Raw genomic sequence first — 19,294 nt, 5'->3', positions numbered from 1 at the left:
TTTGTTTGTCTGCAGGTAAGCGCGACTTTATCTTTATATCAGGCCTGTTGTTCAGTCTATTTTCTTGATCTAATCAGATTATAATTGACTTTAACTCCATAATATCTATTATGTCAAAAATCTAGTTAGATCAGGTATTATTCTTATATGTAAGAACAACTTCTCAGCATGATCTGAGATTGCAGAAAACTTATCATCTGGTTCTCGCCTACGTATGTATGCAGAACCCGAGTCTGTGGTCAAAGAAATATATAACATTCTGGCATTGCATTACACGTAGTTATATGCTTTATAAATAACTATCTGTGTGGCCCGTTCAATGGATGGGGAGCAGTTAATCTTGCAAATTAAATTGTACTTAATTAAGTGCTAACGCATGATTTCGCCAATACGTTAATTATTTTCTTCTTAACACAGAACGCACACTTCTACTGCAACAAACTTTTCTCCGCATCTGTTTCTTTACAGGATGAGGATTATCTTAGTTCACTTAGACATTGGCCAGGTGTCACATGCGTATACGTTCCTTCACTACTACAGTTCCAAATACCATACGTTTATTTGTTGCTAAGAGTAAAGCTATAAAATCCGAGGTTCGGTTTCCAGTGAACACAGCAGATAGCCAAATATGGCTTTGATCTAAAATAAACAAACAATATGGGCGATATACAGTATGTTCACTGCGAGTATCGAAACCCGATTCTATTATAAGTGTTCAAGGATACTTATAAAACTATTGTTTTATTTGTTGAAATTTTAACATACACACATCTTACCTTTCTTGTAAATTGCTTTAAAACAATTTAAAAACCATTCTACAGCGATCACTTAATTAAGTTTTTAATTTATTTAGTTTGGCTTTTATTTTCTATTTAATTCTTAATTATAAAACCTTAATTTCATTTCTCACAAACAGACTTCTATCAGATATGGAGTCAGTTCAAGTCACATTCTTAATTTCAGTATTTCTTTCGAGTAATTGTGACCTTTGGACCTTTTTTTTTTTTTTGCCAACATGTTCTCTCTTTTTTGGGAGATATTTTATCAAGCTGTGAAAGGTTGGTGAACTTGTAAAAGTTAGTATTACCAAATATCTACTGGTATCTTTTAAATAAACTGAGAGAAATTCACTTGCAAATGAGATTATTGTACAAGTCGTTAAAGACAAATATAACACTATGTAACACAAATTTTGTTCCTGGATAGTATGTGTTATTTCTTAATTGCTTGTGTTGTAAAAGTACAGAAAATGGCCATTACTCTCTTCAAACTTTGCTTTTGTGACCTGGATAATGAAATTTAGAAATTTACCTACTTTCTATGTAAAAACGGGCAAATTTGCACATTTTCATTTACGTAAGGTCTGAATAAAACAACATATGAATCAATATTTACATGTATTTATAAAAAATGTTTAGAAGTGAGTAGTTTTTCGAGATTTGCGACTGTAATGTAAATCACTTTCACGTATCAGCCCCCAAATGTAGTCTCTCATCATGTTTTAGTAAAACGCTCCTTGGTTGCATTCAAAGTCCAATATATCTTGGTGGAAGCGCTCGCCTTGCTTCTCTGAGTATGATCCCATATTTTCCTTAAATTTATCAAGATGAGCGTCAAGGATATGGACTTTCAGGGACATCCTGCAGCCCATTTTGCCGTAGTTCTTCACCAGAACCTCAAGCAGTTCCACATAGTTTTCGGTCTTGTGATTGCCCAAGAAGCCCCGAACCACAACGACAAAGCTGCCCCAAACGTTTTATTCTTTCCTACTGAGCTTCTTGGGGAATTCTGTACACCACAGGATCTTCTTTATTTGTGGTACAACTCAGACTCCTTATCAAGAGCTATGACAAATTGTTTCATAAGGACCAATTTTATGTGCAATGGTGGGAACAACACCCTCTGGAAGTCCACTAGTGGCTCACACTTGACATTGTGCCTCTCCACAGAGAACTCGGTCCGTTGTGGCGTAGCGCTTCCTGCAGGGGCGTAGCCAGAAATGGCCATTGTGGAGGTCAGTTTGAGCGCTTGATGCAAGCACCGCAGGCGCAAAGATATGCTAGGGGGTTCTGGGGCTTGCACCCCGGAACTTTTTTTAATAAAAACATAAAAGAAAAGCCTGAATTATGCATTCTGAGACTACCTTTTTGGCAAATTTCTGAATGGCACACTGAGGTGTTTGTCTTATTTTTTTAATCATGCATAAATATATAGGCCTATATATATAATATATAACTTAAAATTATCAAGCCCAGCAAAGTAGGCCTACAGTCCTGTCATCAACATATAAAATATAGAGTCACTCAGGAGAGTGCAAAATATATGCATAGTGTCTATAATCTGTATTCAAATATCATGGACAGCGTATGTTCAGACCCCCGGATTTCAAGAATTAACTTCACAAATGAACAGTGGGTGGCACCGTGGCAGGCTGGCAGCACCATGGTACTGTGAATGTGACGTTGACAAACAGAAGTTGCGATAAACAATCATTCACTATGTCAAGCTTGAAAAAGCAAAAGATACTGCATGGGTTCTTTAAACCCATTCATGAGGCTGAACCTGATCAATCTGCTGCAGCCAATCAGATTGAATCAGAATTGTCAACTGAATTGTCAGAGTCATCACCGTGGCCTTCTACCAGTGGTGCCACTACCACCTCAGGTTCAGTCTGAGACATTGGAAATTACATTTCTGATGATGTCAGCATTGGTAAACAGATAAGTCGACTCCTCATTATATTAATTTTGTATTAAAAATCATGCAAACACTGATGAGTTTTAGACTGAATATTCATTGCTGCTAATGATTGTAGGCCTACAGCCACAGGATGTTATGCCTGCCCGGTAAAGTACAGCTTTAAGCCTTTCTCTTCGAGGTTATTGTACTCTCATAACAAACTTTCCTATGTGCAAAATAACGTGATTAGAACTGTGTCTTTCTGTCTCTTTTAGATAAACGCTGAAACCAAAAAAATGCCTCCTTGAAAATGGCTGGAAGCCAGGAAGTATTTATGTTTTTCCCCAGTGTGGTCCAAGAAAGCTGCGTTTTCAGCATCGTTGGCTTTCACAGTGGAAATGGCGTCTCTACAGTCAACATACAAAGGGTGCTTTCTGCAAGTACTGCTGACTTTTTGCTCCTAATGGTACTGGTGTTTGGAAGCCAGAAATTGGGACAACTAGTGAAATTTCCATGCACAAACTGGAGGAAGGCTGTTGAAGACTTCAAGGCACATGAATTGAAACAGTACCACCAAGACAGCAAAGAAAAAGCTAACAATTTTCTACAGGTCGTAAACACAAGTTAATCTGTGCACTTGCAGCTTGATGCAACTTACTAGCACGAAATTGAACAGAACCAGCAATATTTAATGCTTATTATTGATACTGTATTGCTGTGTGGGAGACAGGGTTTAGCTTTGAGGGGAAAATATGATTCTGGTCCAATGTTTGTTAGTGAAACTGATGAGGAGCCCATCAATAATGATGGGAATTTTCGGGCAATTTTGCGCTGCTGGGCAAAGGGTGATGTCAAGCTTTCAGCAAGCCTTACGAGTACAAAGAGGAATGCTACGTATCTGAGTCCTCAAATTCAAAATGAAATCATCAATGCCTGTAATACTCATGTTCTTGATGCTTTGGTCAACAGGGTTAATGCTGCAAAGTGTTTCTCAATATTAGCTGATGAAACAACAGATATTTTAGGCATTGAAGAGTTTTCGCTGTGTGTTAGATATTTGCATGCCAATGACAACTCTGTTGCAATGAAAGAAGATTTTTTTGCAATTTATACCTGTTTATGATGTGACAGGCAGAAACTTGGCTGATGTTATCATAACCAATCTGACAAAATATGGTATTGATATGGCTTACCTGCGAGGACAAGGGTACGACGGTGCTGCCTCTATGAGTGGGAAATTCAATGGTGTCCAGAGACATATAACTGATAAATTCCCACTTGCACCCTATGTACAATGCAGTACCCATTCCCTAAATTTGGCAATTTCTGATGCTTGTAAAGAAGTTCCTGTGCGAAATTGCATGGGAGTAATTTCTAGCATTGAAAACTTTCTCAATACACCCAAACGAAAGCACGTTTTTGCTCTTTCAATGGAGAATAAAGCACCTGAATCGAAAAAAAAGGTTGAAAGGTCTCTGCCCCACCCGGTGGGTTGAGAGGCATGACTCAGTCATTGTCTTTCTAGAATTAATCCATGCAGTTGCAGATGCCCTTGAGACCATATCAGATTGGCGAGACAGAGATTCTGCCACGCAAGCCAATCAGTTGTTGTGTTCTATAACACAGCCAGAATTCAGCATCACTGTACTTACCATTGCTAAATTATTTTCCTTTAGTTTACCTCTGTGCAACTTACTGCAGCAACAGAACATTGATTTAGGTGCTGCGATGCATCACGCAGAAATAGTGGAAGATTTAATCCGTTGACTCAGAAATAATACTATAAATGAATTTAACAACATTTTCTGTGAGGCTCAAACTCTGTGTAGTGAGCTTTAAATTGACATCATAATGCCAAGGCAGATTAAAAGACAGATGTACCGTGCTAACCCACAAACCACTAGCCCTGAGGAGTACTTTCGTATTGTTGTATTTGTACCATTTGTTGATCACTTTCTTTCACAAATATGTGACCGCCTGTCCAGTCACAAAACTCTCCTTACAAACTTCATGTGTCTACTACCATCAGGATCTACCACAGAACGGTCAGAACCTACAGCACAACAATGTAACCAAATTAAAGAGTTGGTCAATATATACAAGGATGACATTGACAGCACTTCACTAGCTGCAGTAGGTGAACCTAGGATTTGGTACAAATCACTTGCGAACAACAAACCAAAAAATGTCATAGATGCATATATAATGTGCAATGCAGAAATGTTCCCAGTCATTTTTAGACTGTTGAAAGTATTTGCCACGCTGCCTGTGTCAACGAGCTCAGTGAAGCGTTCGTTTTCAACTCTCAGAAGACTCAAAACGTATTTGAGAAATACCACCACCGAAGATCGATTGAATGGCCTGGCCTCGTGATATTAAAGTTGAACCAAACTGTGTTGTAGATGTTCTGGCAAGAACGAACAGCCGTTTGAGCCTTTCGTGGATATTTGATTGTATTTCTCTAGTTCTAACAAAACTTGCTGTATTAAAAGAGTGTTCAAACATAAATTTGCATTTGACTTTTTGTTGTGTGTGAAATTATCTGCCATGCAATCACGGATCTTTATGAAACTTCACAGGTGGCAACTGAACTTGTGTAAAAAGTTTGGGTACATGGGGGGTTGGCTTCCTGTTCTAGTGAGCTGCAGTGTCCCTGCTGTACTAAAGGCAAAGATAGCAGGGAAACTTGGTAAAGCCTCCTTGAAGACCCATCAGAAATGCCACCATTTTGAAGTCTTCGATAACCTCTCAGCCATACTCATCATACTTCAAGGCTTCTAGCAAGGTCTTGATGCTGTTGTATTCCTCTTTGAGGTCCATCGAATTTTAAAAGGTCTAAAATTTGTATAATATAAAATCTTACTATTCAAGCAAGCAAAAACTGCCCGTCTTACCTTCTAGAGTTTTTTTTTTTTTTTTGCAGTGCTAGCAGGTAAAATGAGGTGCCCAGGGTTGTCTTAATCTCCGACAAGCATGCCGAAATATGCATTGTAGCAGATGCTGTCATAGTACGTTTTTGCTCTTGTCTTGATAAATTGGCTACATACATAGCAGAATGCGTCTGGTGAATGCTTCCAGCTTCTTGATGCCATCTCTGATAAAATCAGATAGATCTATGTATCACTTAGGCAGCTAGAACTAAACTGAAGTGGTGAGTGGTGAGCCCCTGTATATATATATATATATTACTATGGAAAGTTCTAAAAAATTGTAAAAGGTTCTTAAAAATTCTCGTTAGTTCTACAACATTCTAGAAAGTTCTTGAAAATTCTTGTGAGTTCGAGAAAATTCTCTATGAGCTACTCAGAACTGAACCTACCTAGAATGTTCTGGAAAATGTGTAAATTTAAAAATTTCATTATCCAGGTCAAAAAGGCAAGGTTTGAAGAGAAAAATAGGTCTTTTCCATTTACTTTAGGCATACGCAATTGGGAAATAACACTTTCTGCCCAGGAACAAGAAAAAGGATAAATTTTGTTACATAATGAAACTGATTATGGCATCACCAGTCTTGGTGTAAGATTATTTCTCTAACGAATACGAACATACTATTCATACCTGTAGAACACAACTGAGCAAGACCCAATACCCACGGTAGGCAGAGCACAGGTAACCCACAGTGTAATTTGCGGTTAACAACAAACATATTTTGGTAAGATTTATGTATCAACTTGTGAATAACATATCCATGAGCAATCTTGTACTCTAAACAGAAAGTGCAAAGAAAATTAAATCATTTCTTTGAACCCACTATTAACAAATCGCTATATCTGAAGGTTCTGTTCAGCTCGGTATGTGGTTTATACATTCTCTGATGAGAAGTAAATAAGAAAGATGAACTTAACTTTCATTTCATAATATTTCCTTTCTAAACGTTTTGCTTACTCAGGATGAATGGATTGGAAATTACTAAATAACCCACTTCCCACACCTGCAGTAAAAAACAGTGTCCTCGGTTTATTTCGAAACACACCTCAAAAGGAATTCCAACATCGCCAACAAAACGTATGAGTCATGTGCATTTGAAACAAAATTAAAACCCAATTGAATATCTTTTATTATAAAACTCAGCAGTGGCCCGACATTGCTCGGTGGTTAAGAAGCTCGACTTGTAATCTGAGGACCGTGAGTTTAAATCCCCGTCACACCAAACATGCTCGCTCTTTAAGCCGTGGGAGCGTTATAATGTGACAGTTAATCCCACTACTGGTTGGCAAAAGAGTAGCCCAAGAGTTGGCGGTGGGTGGTGATGACTAGCTGCCCTCTCTCTAGTCTTACACTGCTAAATTAGTGACGGATAGCGCAAGTAGCCCTCGTGTAGCTTTGCGCGAAATTGAAAAACAAACTAGAGAAGCTGGATTTTTTAGAATAATCCTAAACTTTAGTGGATTGAACAGTTACAGGTTTCTGCTGAGATAGCTAGAACTTCTTTTTATAATGTGACTCAGTGTATTGGTTGATTTATAGAACATCTATACTTTGTGCAAATCGTACGCTTAATTTTTACTTTTTTTCTTACTCTTACAGCGTGATCCAGAAAGCAGAACATATATATCTAGCATTAGTTTGGTCTATAAAATACTGTAAATTTATATTGTTCAAGAAATGTGCTTGATTGTAGAAAATTATACATTCTTACCGAGAAAGGTTTGTTTGTTTTGAATTTCGCGCACAACTAACCGCGAAAGTTGTTGATAACTTAGATTTTCTTTGAAATATCCTATTTTACAAATATCCAAGTATTTGTATATTGCTTCTGTAATTTAGAGGAATAAAAAGAGCAACTTCTGCATATACATGAATCTAATGTAACATCGTCACACCAAACATGCTCGCCGTGGGGGCGTTATATTGTAACGGTCAATCCCACTATTCGTTGGTAAATGAGTAACTCAATAGTTGGCGGTGGGTGGTGATGACTAGCTGCCTTCCCTCTAGTCTTACACTGCTAAATTAGGGACGGTTAGCGCAGATAGCCCTCGAGTAGCTTTGCGTGAAATTCAAAAAACAAACAAGCCATAGTAGCTTTGCTATGAATACAACATACAATACAGTTTTTTTTTAATTTTCATTTTACAAATTAATTGAGAAAACGAAATTTTACTTCGTCTCTATAAAAAGATTAAATTAGAAAACGTTATAATATTACTTTTGTACATGTGAGGAGAATAAATTTTGTTATTTTGATTTGTGGTGTTATTACTTGGGTTTTTAGGCATTCATAACGCGAGGTTCGAACACCCAATTCGTATTCAGTAACTGTTTCATGAAATATAAAGTAAGATAAGAAATTAACTTGACTTTTGTGGTACAAATATAAAAGTGTCCGTCACGATATATTAGTAATTTTAGCTATTTCACGATGACACATCTTGAATAGTTCCGGAATATTTACGAGACTCGTCACTGTTATTTTTAAAAACGCCCAGACATTCTTCATACTTTTGTGTGCACGCGCTTGTTGAATACGAAAGTATCACGGATACAAAGTATTTAAAAACAATAACAGTAATTTACAATAAAGTTAACAGGTCCTGCAATCTCTTAGTGCGCTTTTCGTTTTCAAACTATTGTATTCCGTTTCAACACTATCGTTGTAGCATATAAGATATTATTATATGGTCTATATTTTATTATTATTATAAAGCAACGTGTTCACCTTTATTAAGATACTGACTTTTTTTTTTTTACTTACTCTTACATTGTGTACGTCCCCTGCTGGAACAGCGGTAAGTCTACGAATTTACAACGTTAAAATCAGGGGTTCGATTCCCCCTCGGGGAGCTTAGCAGATAGCCCAATATGTTATAAGAAAATACACATATATTGTTTACTGACTTAATGATTGGGTAGTTTCGTTAAATTTAGTGTAATGTTTGACTTGGAAAACCTGTAAAATTGTAACGTTAAACTGTATTCCAAATTTTTAATTATTTTCTGAATACTATTCAAATTTTTGTCAAAAAATTTCGAATTTAAACCTCATTATTAGTTACTAAACTGCCGGGCACACTGATACTTTAGTATTCAATTCCCCGCATATACCCAAAATTATATATATCACGTGAACATAAAAAAGTTTTGCAGTGTTTTTATAATGCACTTCTTTAATCTTGCCTTATATATATCTTCTGTAAGCCAACATGTTTGTTTGTTTGTTTTTTGAATTTTGCGCAAAGCTACACAAGTCAGTTTCATCTGGTAGTTTGTAACAAATTCCAACTACATTTTTCGTCCATTGTTATCACTAACAGAAACGTAAACTGACTGAATATCATTAAATAGAACATACTGTTACTCACATTTTAGGTGTAAAACCATTCTTAACCCCCTTTTTAGCATACTATTCATAATAAACAACCTAACTATGTATTGAAAACATTTTGTCACAAAATTGTCTACATTCAGCCAGGTTTCAATTACTCCCATTACATCAAAATTATATTTTCCAACCAGCGCTCTAAAAATAATCCATTTTTATACTTCTAAAATTAAAATAACAGCTTAACCTATCATTAAACCCACCTTTGTATCTTTTTTTCGCACTATACCACTCGCAACATCTGATTTTTTTCATTACTCTAGCCATCTTACTGTTCAATCCTAGTTTAAAATTGTCTTTACAGTTCAGTTAATAGCCTTTGTGAACAAGCAAACTCTCATTCTCTTTAATTCGAAGGGGTAAAAAGAAATCGCAAGAAAAAAGTCATAGGCATTTTTTTTAAAAAGGCGGAAAATGTGGTTAAACCATGATTACAGTTATAATTAATTTTTGTTCCATTTTTTGATCACCTGGAATTTATAAATTAGATCAGCAATGACTGCTAACTAATGATGTATTAAAAACAATATTGTTAAAGTTATGGTAATAAAATAACTACAATATTGTACCACAATATTCAAATAAACTATTATTTATTATTAAAAATACGTTTTATAAATGTTATTTTTTTCACACTGGTGTACGTGTGATACCATCATACACAATTTGAGTTGTCAATATATAAAGTTACGTATTGTCAGTTAATAACCGATTTAAGATATTTTTAATTATTTACGGTATTTAAATAAAATACTTTTTCCGGCGACGTTATTTCCTTTCACTTTCAATTTAAACGTAAAGCATCCTCTTCAAAAAGCTTTCTCTTCCATCTTACCTGATTCGTATTCAACTGTAGTTATAATTTCATCCTCAGAATTATTATTTGAATCATTTTATGATTACAAGATTGCCTTGGTTATATAACCCGACCGTGCTATGTTTGTTCATTTCCATTTAAAATCTTACACCTGGACACCAAATAACAATTAGCTTTGAAGCAAATATCCTATCTCGTCACACTCTACACACAGGTTTCGCAAAACGCTACTAAATTCTTCGCAGTTACTGTAATGTGGAATGAGTGTTCCGCAAGCCGTGAAAAGAAACCTTGAATAAAAATTCATAAAGACAAGACCGACACATTGAAAACTTTTTGCTAGTTTATTTTGTGCGATGGTTATGTCAGGCAGTAAATACCGTATATTACAGTGGGATTAGGCTAAAATTAGCCTTATTCCACTGTAACATAATATTTACAAAACTTCTTGCAATGTTTATAGGTTTAAACTTTAAACCTTGATAGTGAATGTCAGTTAATATTTGTGCAAAATGTCTAATCAATATCATTATCCCCACATGTAATTTAGAAATTATTTAAAAATATAACCGAATAAATTACACAGCTTTTAGAGTGGTTACTAAAATGTTTTATGGCGAGTTTTTGTTTTTAAAAGAGTTGAAGACACAAATGCTATAATTTCAATCATTATTTCTTTAATTCTTTAGAAATACTAAAATTCCATGGACAAAACATTCATATTCATCAACTCCCTCAATGAAGCATAACTATTTTTCATCCAATGTATTATGTGATGTAAATTTTACAAATCACTTATTTAATACAATATCAGTTTTTCGTAAATAAGATATTTATTAAAATTTATTTTCTACTTAATTCATGGTTTGTTAGAATACATCTGTAACAAAGTCCGGGACGTAAACAGTACCAAAATAAAACTGCCTCGTGTAATACTTATTCCAAACAAGAATGATTTACAAATATCTAAAAAACAAATATATATATATATATATATATGTATACATATATTGAAAAAACAAAAACTTTATTTTTTCTCTGGACAAATTTATATTTAAATACATAAATACAACCAGCAGGCAGGTTGAAGACGTAAGGTACTAACACGTGACAATTTGTACTGAGATCAAGGGAAAGTGCTGGCCTGACAATACAAACTAATCTTGTAAGTTTGGATCTAAATTAGTTGACATAGATCAGTCAAGATTTTCTTTTTTACTTACTGCACATTGTAAAATGTTCTGGAATTCCTGAGCACTGTTTCGTACAATCACGTTATAATTAACCGATGATCGTTAACAAATCAATGACAAAATTGTACATTGAGATCTAATTCACATATGATAAAATAATAAACAAACCTCATATACAAATTTATCTCATCTAGCATAAAAGGTAAAGATTTTTTTTTTCAGTCTTTACCCTTATAGATATTTATATATGCGTGTATATACATACATACATACCCACGCACACACACATACCTATATATACACACACACATACATACCTTTGTATATACGAGTACAAAATCTTTTCTTAGGTGATACTTTGGTTTGCACAGTTATAAAAATGTGTTTATATCTCACATGATCGGCAGTGAATTGGTCATTGAACTTTCCTCTACTGGTTTCAGCTTGCTGGATGCATGGTTAACAAAACATATTTCCAAACAAAACAACATATTTTGATATGCATGCTCTTTAATGAAACAAGTTTTTTGAGAATCATGTAGTTTTAAAAGTTATTTGGCTTCCTCCAAAGAGTAATTTGTAATCTTTCCTTTTAAAATCAAACACCAAAATTTTTATAATTAAGTATAAATATATGAACAGAGAAATTGTATTTCATGATGTATAACAAACAAGAAAATGAGTTTCAATAAAAAAACACCAAGACAAATGTATCTTATGTACAATGTGCTATTTTATATATTTACATTATAATAAAAATTAAATGTTAATGGTACAACTTCAAGAGTATCTGATTGGGTTGCCTAAGCCACAACCAAAGTTTTAAACCAGCAGAGGAACAATGGTTAAAAACTCCACAGTTCAGTTTCAAACAATACAGCTTCCAAAATTCTTAATGGTTTTAGTATGTAAAATGAATGAGCTTAATTGATGACTATGATTTGCAAAATGGCAGTTTTCAGCTATGGCAAAAATATGGTATCAAGGATGGTTGCATAGTTTGGTGAGCAAAAATTCCAAACTTACAAGATGACCAGAACATTCTTCACTAATTAAATCCAAAACTCTGGTTTCTACACTTTATAAATTAAGTACAATTTTCTCAAATATTTGAAGTGATTAATCCTGAAAAGCAGCTAGCCTTACAAGATTCTAAAGTTCACATCCCAAAATCATCCCTCACTTTTGGCACACACACACACACACACACACACACACACACTGCTACAAAACTACTAAGAAAGTAAAAATAAGCTGTTCTATCATAAAACATAAGTTTAAATAACTAAATACTTTACAGACATCTGACCTAATTCACCCGTCTCTTTACCATATGTGGCAGTAGTAATCTTGTATATGTGTATATATATATATTATTCACCCTGGAAATAAAACCTTCACAGTAGTCACAAAAACTAAATTTCTTATGCAGTGATTCAAATCAAAAGACATTATTTTTTAACCTTCTAACTAAGTTCAATCTGAAACATCTAAGTTAAAGGCCTAAATGAATTAAAATCAAGTACGTTGCTTCAAGCCAGTGTAGTCATTGACTAAAACCTCAAACCTATCAAGAGACATTTGTATATATGAATCCTCCTCTATTAACATAGTGCAAACTAACCTTTATAAAATTTTCAATATTAATTTTGTGATTTATATTTTATTTATTTAATACCGAACTTCCCTTTTTATCACATGAAAGTTCAGAAACAATACAGTTGCTTCTTAACCGAGGATTCTAGTGTAAATCTACAATAAATACAACTTTGTTTCTGTTTTTGAATTTTTTTTTTTTTAACAAAACAAAATTCCACCATCAGCAGACAAAAAATATTCAGAAACAGTTACTTTATGTTTCCTTCAACTCATTGGTATTTATCGAAATATCATGTTACAATCAGTAAACTTGCACTTAAATGTAATTCTGATAGACAATGTATATATTCATTTATGTTATATATGTACAAAAATTGTCTTTATCAAATTAAGTCTTTTATACATGATAGAGTTGGTCATCCAACTTATCCTAGATATCTTCAAACCTTGGTGATTATAACGATTACGTTATTCATGATTTTGGAGACCATTCTCTGCATTTAGTGTTTGGATTTTGGGCTTGAAATTTTTACTACAGGAACTCTTCAAGGTCTTTACATACTGGTCTTAAACTTTGTCTTCTGTTGTATTCCAGTATATTCTCAGTTGTGCAAGTGGTTCAACTAGTACCCAAGCCATCACTAGTTTATACTTAAATATACTGTAGATAAAAACCAGCCACAATGAAATTAAAAAAAAAGGAAAAAATTGGCTTGAAAAATTTGCAAATAAATTGTAACTAGTTTCCTAATTCTTTAGACAGAAATATCAACAACTGAACAGCTTTCAAGCAGCAACCAAACAGAATGGTATTGGTGCATTCAATAGAGTATTAGTCCTCACAAGTTTTTAATGCATTTTGAATTTTTACAATTTCCAGACTGTCATGTGTAGCTAGTGGAAACAGAAGGGAGCTGAAACAGAGAAATGAAGTAAAAATAAATCACACTTTTATTAGTGTTTAAAAACAAAGTCTACTACCTTACAAGTACACACAAACATTTTTTTTTTAAATACAATAACTTTTAAATGTTATTAATCAAAGAATAAGCTTATTCTGATGGAGAAGAACAAAATATACAAGAATTTATATTTCAGGTGCTTTTCTTTTTTTTAAATGTTAACCAATAATTTGACACTTGTAATTGGTGTAGGAAGGAGTTGTAAAGTTGTCTAGACATGCAGATTGTAAAGTGAGAGATTTAAAGTATAAATAGCTGCTGAAAGCACTTCCTATGCTGCCAAATACAGCTTAATCTAGAGGGGTCTTGGCCACAGCCTTCCAGAAAATTAATATTATAATATAATTTACAGTTGCTATAAAAGTCAGCTATGTAAAACTGGAAGTGCTGTTGTACCCTTAGTTCTGATGCCTCTACTTACATTTATACAATGACAAAGTGGACAGGATAGTCTGTGGGGTAAATAGGGAGAAAATAATCAGGTTAATCTACCCAGGGGCAAAAGCAGAGGATATAACTGACAGAGCAGAGGAAAAAATAATAAAGAGGGTTAGCAGAGATGCAGTTTTTGTGTTGCATATAGGGACTAATGATGTAGGAAAAGTTAGGTCAGAAGAGTTAATTCATAAGTACAAACAGATTGATAAACACATTCAAGGAAAAAGGCCATAACGTAATTTTGTCAGAGATACAACCCAGGATTAACTTGGGTTGAAGTTATAAGTCGATCACTAGGGCTGAGTGCTAGACTTAGGTTAGTATATAATTATGAGCAGTTGGCTGGTTGTACTTGTGGAATCAGTTCAGTGGAAGTTAAGGAGTTTTTGGAATAAATGGTTTACATTTAAATAAGGTAGAAGCTGACTTGTTTCCTATGGCTATCAACCCTTTTGCTATGGTATCAGTATAACATACACAAGTTCATCTAGACATTTGCATGTTGCACTATAACTTTTCATACATCAGGTGCATCTTTACAAAATTTGATATACTTTTCAATAAAGATTACAAGTATTTTGTATACGAAAAATCAGACTTTTTAATGAAATATTTTTGCTAAAGATTTGGTTGTAAAAATATGTTTCATTACTAGTCTGAGTGCAAAGTGATTTCACGTTATGACTAATAAAACTATTCTTCATCCCAAAAATCTCAAATATCATAATCTTTAGAATCTCCTAAATAGATTTCAAACATTTGTTTTCAGTAATACTTTATATTTTATGTTATTTTCTATATCCTAATTGTGTGGGGTCTGTCACTTAACCAATCTTGTAACTATCATAAAAAATTAGGAAATATGTTTGTTTTTTATGCTAAAATGACTACATATTATAATATGAAAATACAAATGTTTAGTCAAAGTAGCTAAGTCTCATAATGCTATATATTTACACATATATATTTTTTATTATTATATTGACCTTCCAGTCACAGCTTGCTAATATCATTTAACTTGCACTGACGTAGTGCATGTGCACCCATGTTACATATCCAGTAATGTAAAACTGATCTTTAGTCTTCCCAGTCTTGGCTGTATTTTAATGAACTAGTATTCTGTCATATACAGTCACATTAAGATTATTATATATATGTATATAGATTATTACTATTCAGAAATAAATTATCAAAAACTTATTTTTCTTAAAATATAGAACAAATAAATCAAGAAGTAAAGCAAACAATTATCTCTTCTCACTATAACCTTTGCATTTAGGGTTGCTGCTGAACATAGGTTACTAAGCTTTTTAAAATTTTGCACATGGAGGATATCAAAAACATTGTTTTAGGTTTTTTATATATCAGTTGAATATGTAAAAAATCAAATAACTACACTGATACCATAGAATTTCACTCTAATTTATTAAGCTTAGAAACTATAATGTATTTTGATTAAAAAGAAAAATGAAACTTCAAGCAGACTAAAGAGACATCACACCTCACTGAAAATTTGGATTGAAAGAATGTGTAGCCTTTTCAATGATTAAAATGGTTGAGAAAACCACTATTTGAATATTCTAAATTGTTGATTGGTTATTCATGCCATATACTGCAGTAAGAGTATAGAAGGTACTGTTTAAAAAATGGAAAGTGTTGAATGGGGACACCATGTTTAATTCAGTACACAAGCCATATGTTAACAAAATAAAATTGTGTGAGGTTCGTATTCTAGATTCTACATTGTAAATGTTAGTAATTTGAGTTCCAAATTTGTCTGAAATTATAGACAGTATTACGAATCACAAACATCTAATTTTAAACAGTGCTGCATTGAACATACCATGTAATTCACTAAAATCTAGCCCCTCGCTAGTACAGTGGTAAGTCTATGGATTTACAACGCTACAATTAGGGGTTCGAATCCCCTCGGTGGGCTCAGCAGATAGCCCGATGTGGCTTTGCTATAAGAAAACACACACTAAAATCTATTTAGATGTGTTCTTTTAATATTTACTTTTAAATTAAGAAATTAACTCATATATAAAGTTTCAATTTTAATCTACAATTTGATTCCAAACTTATTGACATAAATTCACAAAATAGTAGTTCAATAAAATTTTGAATGCAAGTCAACAAACATGATGACATGGCCTTTGACCTGTGGCCCTTGCTGTAAGGGATGCTTTAAACTGGGACTAAACAGTGGCAAGGGCCAGGAAAAAGTACATGCAAAGAAAATAAGAAGCACAGAAGAGTTGAGAATAGGAAATGAGTATAGAAATAGATATAATAGTTGGCATAATTGTTACTGTTCTAGTGCTAGTAGCATAAGAAATAAAATACAAAACTAATACACTAGTGGGAATGGAGGATTTTGATGTAATGGGAATAACTGAAACACAGTAGATGATTCTGATGAGAGACATTTCTTTTAAATATAGGATTAAAGCCATTTAATACAGATATAGTGTTAAAGAGGGAGAGAAATGGCTTTATATGTAAAATAGGTATTGCATTTTGTTAAAATTGAGGATATCAAAGATAATTCAAGGAGACCAAGTCCATTTGGGTTTCTATTAGTAGGTATAAAAGGGAGAGGCTTTTAGTGAGGATGGCTTTCTTCATCATTTAGTCAATTAACTTACTAGAAACAATGCTACTTTAAATTTATTGTTAACTTCAAAAACAGAAAGGATAGGGAAGGTGAATATTGGGGAAGCATTTGGGTGCATGTGGTCATTGCTCTATTAGGTTCAATGTTTTGCTGCATATTGAGATAAGAAATAATGATATTTTGGTTAGAAATTTCAAAAAAGCAAATTTTGAAGGGATACAACAAGAATCATTTGTTGCAAACTGTGCAGCTGAATTATTTAAAGACACTGATCAGATGTTGAAAATTTTTGAAGATAGATTTTAAATATTCTAGATAAACATATTCCTTATAGAAAGAAAATGGTAGCTGTAAGTAAAAAAAACCAGGTTTGCTCACAAAGAGTTTATATGATAAAGTTTAAGTATAAAAAATTCCAGAACTTTGAAATCTTGCTGTCATACTGGTCAATTTAAATACTATAGAAGATCAAGAAAGTTGGTGAAACAGGAAATTAGGACATCAAAAAAAATGTCTGGGAAAAGGTTGGTTGAAAATGTCAAAATTAACAATGTGGATTTCTCTAAGTACATCAAGAATAAACAAAATATTGAGATGAGTGTAGTGCCTTTGATAAATGATAAATAAAGGCTACTACATATGATCTAATGATTGTGAGATGGCCAAGTTGTTAAATTTTGCTTTTTCTTTGGTTTTTACTAACAAAGATTTAAGCAGATTTCCACATTTTGAACAGAAAAAAAGGGGAAAGAAAACTGAAAAAGATGACTGCATTAATTCTGAGCTGATTAAAAAAAGTTGGGGGAAGTTTAAAGAATGATAAGGCTCCTGAGTCAGATAATATTTCCCCAAAGGAGGTTAAAGATTGGATACAAGAGATATTTCCTACTTTTTTCTTTGTCAGTTCTTGAATAATGGATAGGAAGTTAGCTAATGTGACTCCTCTTTTCAAAGGAGATGATAAAATTGGTCTGCAATTTTAAACCCATTAGTTTTACATCAGTTGTGAGAAAAGTTCTGGAACGTCTGATAACAGATACTTCGCAAAGTTATTTAACAAAGTTTAGAATTTTATTGGATAATCAATCTGGTTTTATTAAGAGAAAATTTTGCCTCACAAATCTTTTGACTTCTTTGAAAAGGTTACTGCTTAAGTAGATGAGGGTAAAAGTGTAAATTTAGTATATCTGAATTTTCAGAAAGCATTTTACACAGTGACACATAAAAGACTTATAAAAGAAATTATCTCTATAGGTGTGGGGGATAGATTAGTAAACTGTATATAAGAGTGGCTAACTGGGAGAAAGCAGAGGGTTGTTACAAACAGAGTTCAATCAAACTGGATTAATGTCACAAGTGTAGTACCTCAGGGCTCAGTATTAAGAACCAAAGTCCTTTTGATTTACATCAATGACAGACTGAGAAATGGTCAATAAATTACTTAAATTGGCAGAGGATATTAAAATTTTGGGTTTTGCTAGCTATGAAGAGGACCCTGCTGATTTACAAAAGGATTTATATCATATAATGAGTTGGACAAATAAATAATAAACAAGTTTTAATTCACCTACATGCAGTACCTTGCACTTATTGTATCATAATTTAAATTATAAATATCATTTGTGGGGATAACCTTAACTGTGTCATGAAGGAAAGGAATCTTGGTGTAATAGTTGATCAGTTTCTAAAATCATCCAAATTGTGTGCTGTTGCTAGTGTGAGGGCAAATAGGATTTTAGGTTGTATATACAGAAATATTGATTAGAGTTCTAAAGTGGTTAATAATTTCATTACATGTCACTGGTTAGTCTTGGGCTCCTTACCTTAGGAAAGACATCAAGTTTTTGGAAAGAGTTCAGAGAAGGTTTACTAGAATTGTGCCTGGGATATAGGGGTTGTTATATAAAGATATATATCTCAAATTGTTTTTTCTTGAAGTGTTTAATATTGCAAAGAGAATTGATAGTGGTGATGCATCATCTTTTTTTCATATTTAACATTAAGAATAATAAGACCAGAGGACACAAATACAGATTTAGACAAGGTAGGATTCATCTTCAGCTAACAGTTATTTTTCTAACAAAGTGGTTTGCTTTTGGAATGGGTTGCCTTCAAATGTAAATTTAAGAGTTCAAGAAAAAGCTTGATAAGTATATAAAAGATAACCCTTTATCTTAAGATTTTAAGATTTACTTATTAATTTTCTATTAATTTATAGTTTTAGTTTAGTTTATAGGATGGAACAACAATATCAATCAATAGGTCCCATGTTGTCTCAAAACATTATGTTATGTTGATACATGAACATTATAATGAACAACAGCACATAGACAACTAATCATTAGTGGTGTGCACACACACACACACACACACACACACAAATATACATATTGGTTAATATGGTTAAACATCAGAAAAAAATTTACTTCGCAATATTTAAAGATCAATAGGAATATCATAACTACTCAAATTACTCACGGGGTGTAAAACAAAACTATCATAAGTATCCATGAGATCTTCCATTGTATATTCCTCCAAAACTACAAACTCTTCCAATATTGAACTCTCTTTCATTGCACAGTCTAGACAATGAACTGTGTGCTTTTTTTCCACTTCTTTAACAAACAGTATGTTGAAAACCTCAAGCTGCAATAGTCAACACCATTC

The 19,294-nt window shown here is 33.3% G+C and overlaps 1 protein-coding gene across 10 annotated transcripts in view; it reads right to left on the bottom strand.

The window, feature by feature from the left end:
- Positions 1–10,473: 10,473 nt before the first annotated feature.
- The window catches only part of LOC143232297 (lysine-specific demethylase 6A-like), a 124,793-nt gene continuing 115,972 nt past the window's right edge, over positions 10,474–19,294 (bottom strand). For 7 of the 10 annotated variants that reach the window (XM_076467533.1, XM_076467528.1, XM_076467531.1 and 4 more), the window contains exons 19-20: positions 19,106–19,273; positions 15,542–15,974 (exon numbers count right to left, since the gene is read on the bottom strand). In XM_076467533.1, coding sequence (XP_076323648.1) covers positions 15,900–15,974; positions 19,106–19,273 — 243 coding nt within the window. In that variant the 3' untranslated portion in view covers positions 15,542–15,899. Of the gene's footprint in view, positions 13,525–15,541; positions 15,975–19,105; positions 19,274–19,294 lie in introns of those variants that run through there. The other 3 variants (XM_076467536.1, XM_076467535.1, XM_076467534.1) reach the window with 1 other exon arrangement.

Source organism: Tachypleus tridentatus, chromosome 11 (assembly GCF_004210375.1).
Source record: "Tachypleus tridentatus isolate NWPU-2018 chromosome 11, ASM421037v1, whole genome shotgun sequence".
Lineage (NCBI taxonomy): Eukaryota > Metazoa > Arthropoda > Merostomata > Xiphosura > Limulidae > Tachypleus > Tachypleus tridentatus.
The sequence above is the reverse complement of the archived record's forward strand: the minus strand, read 5'-3'. Positions and strand labels throughout refer to the sequence as shown.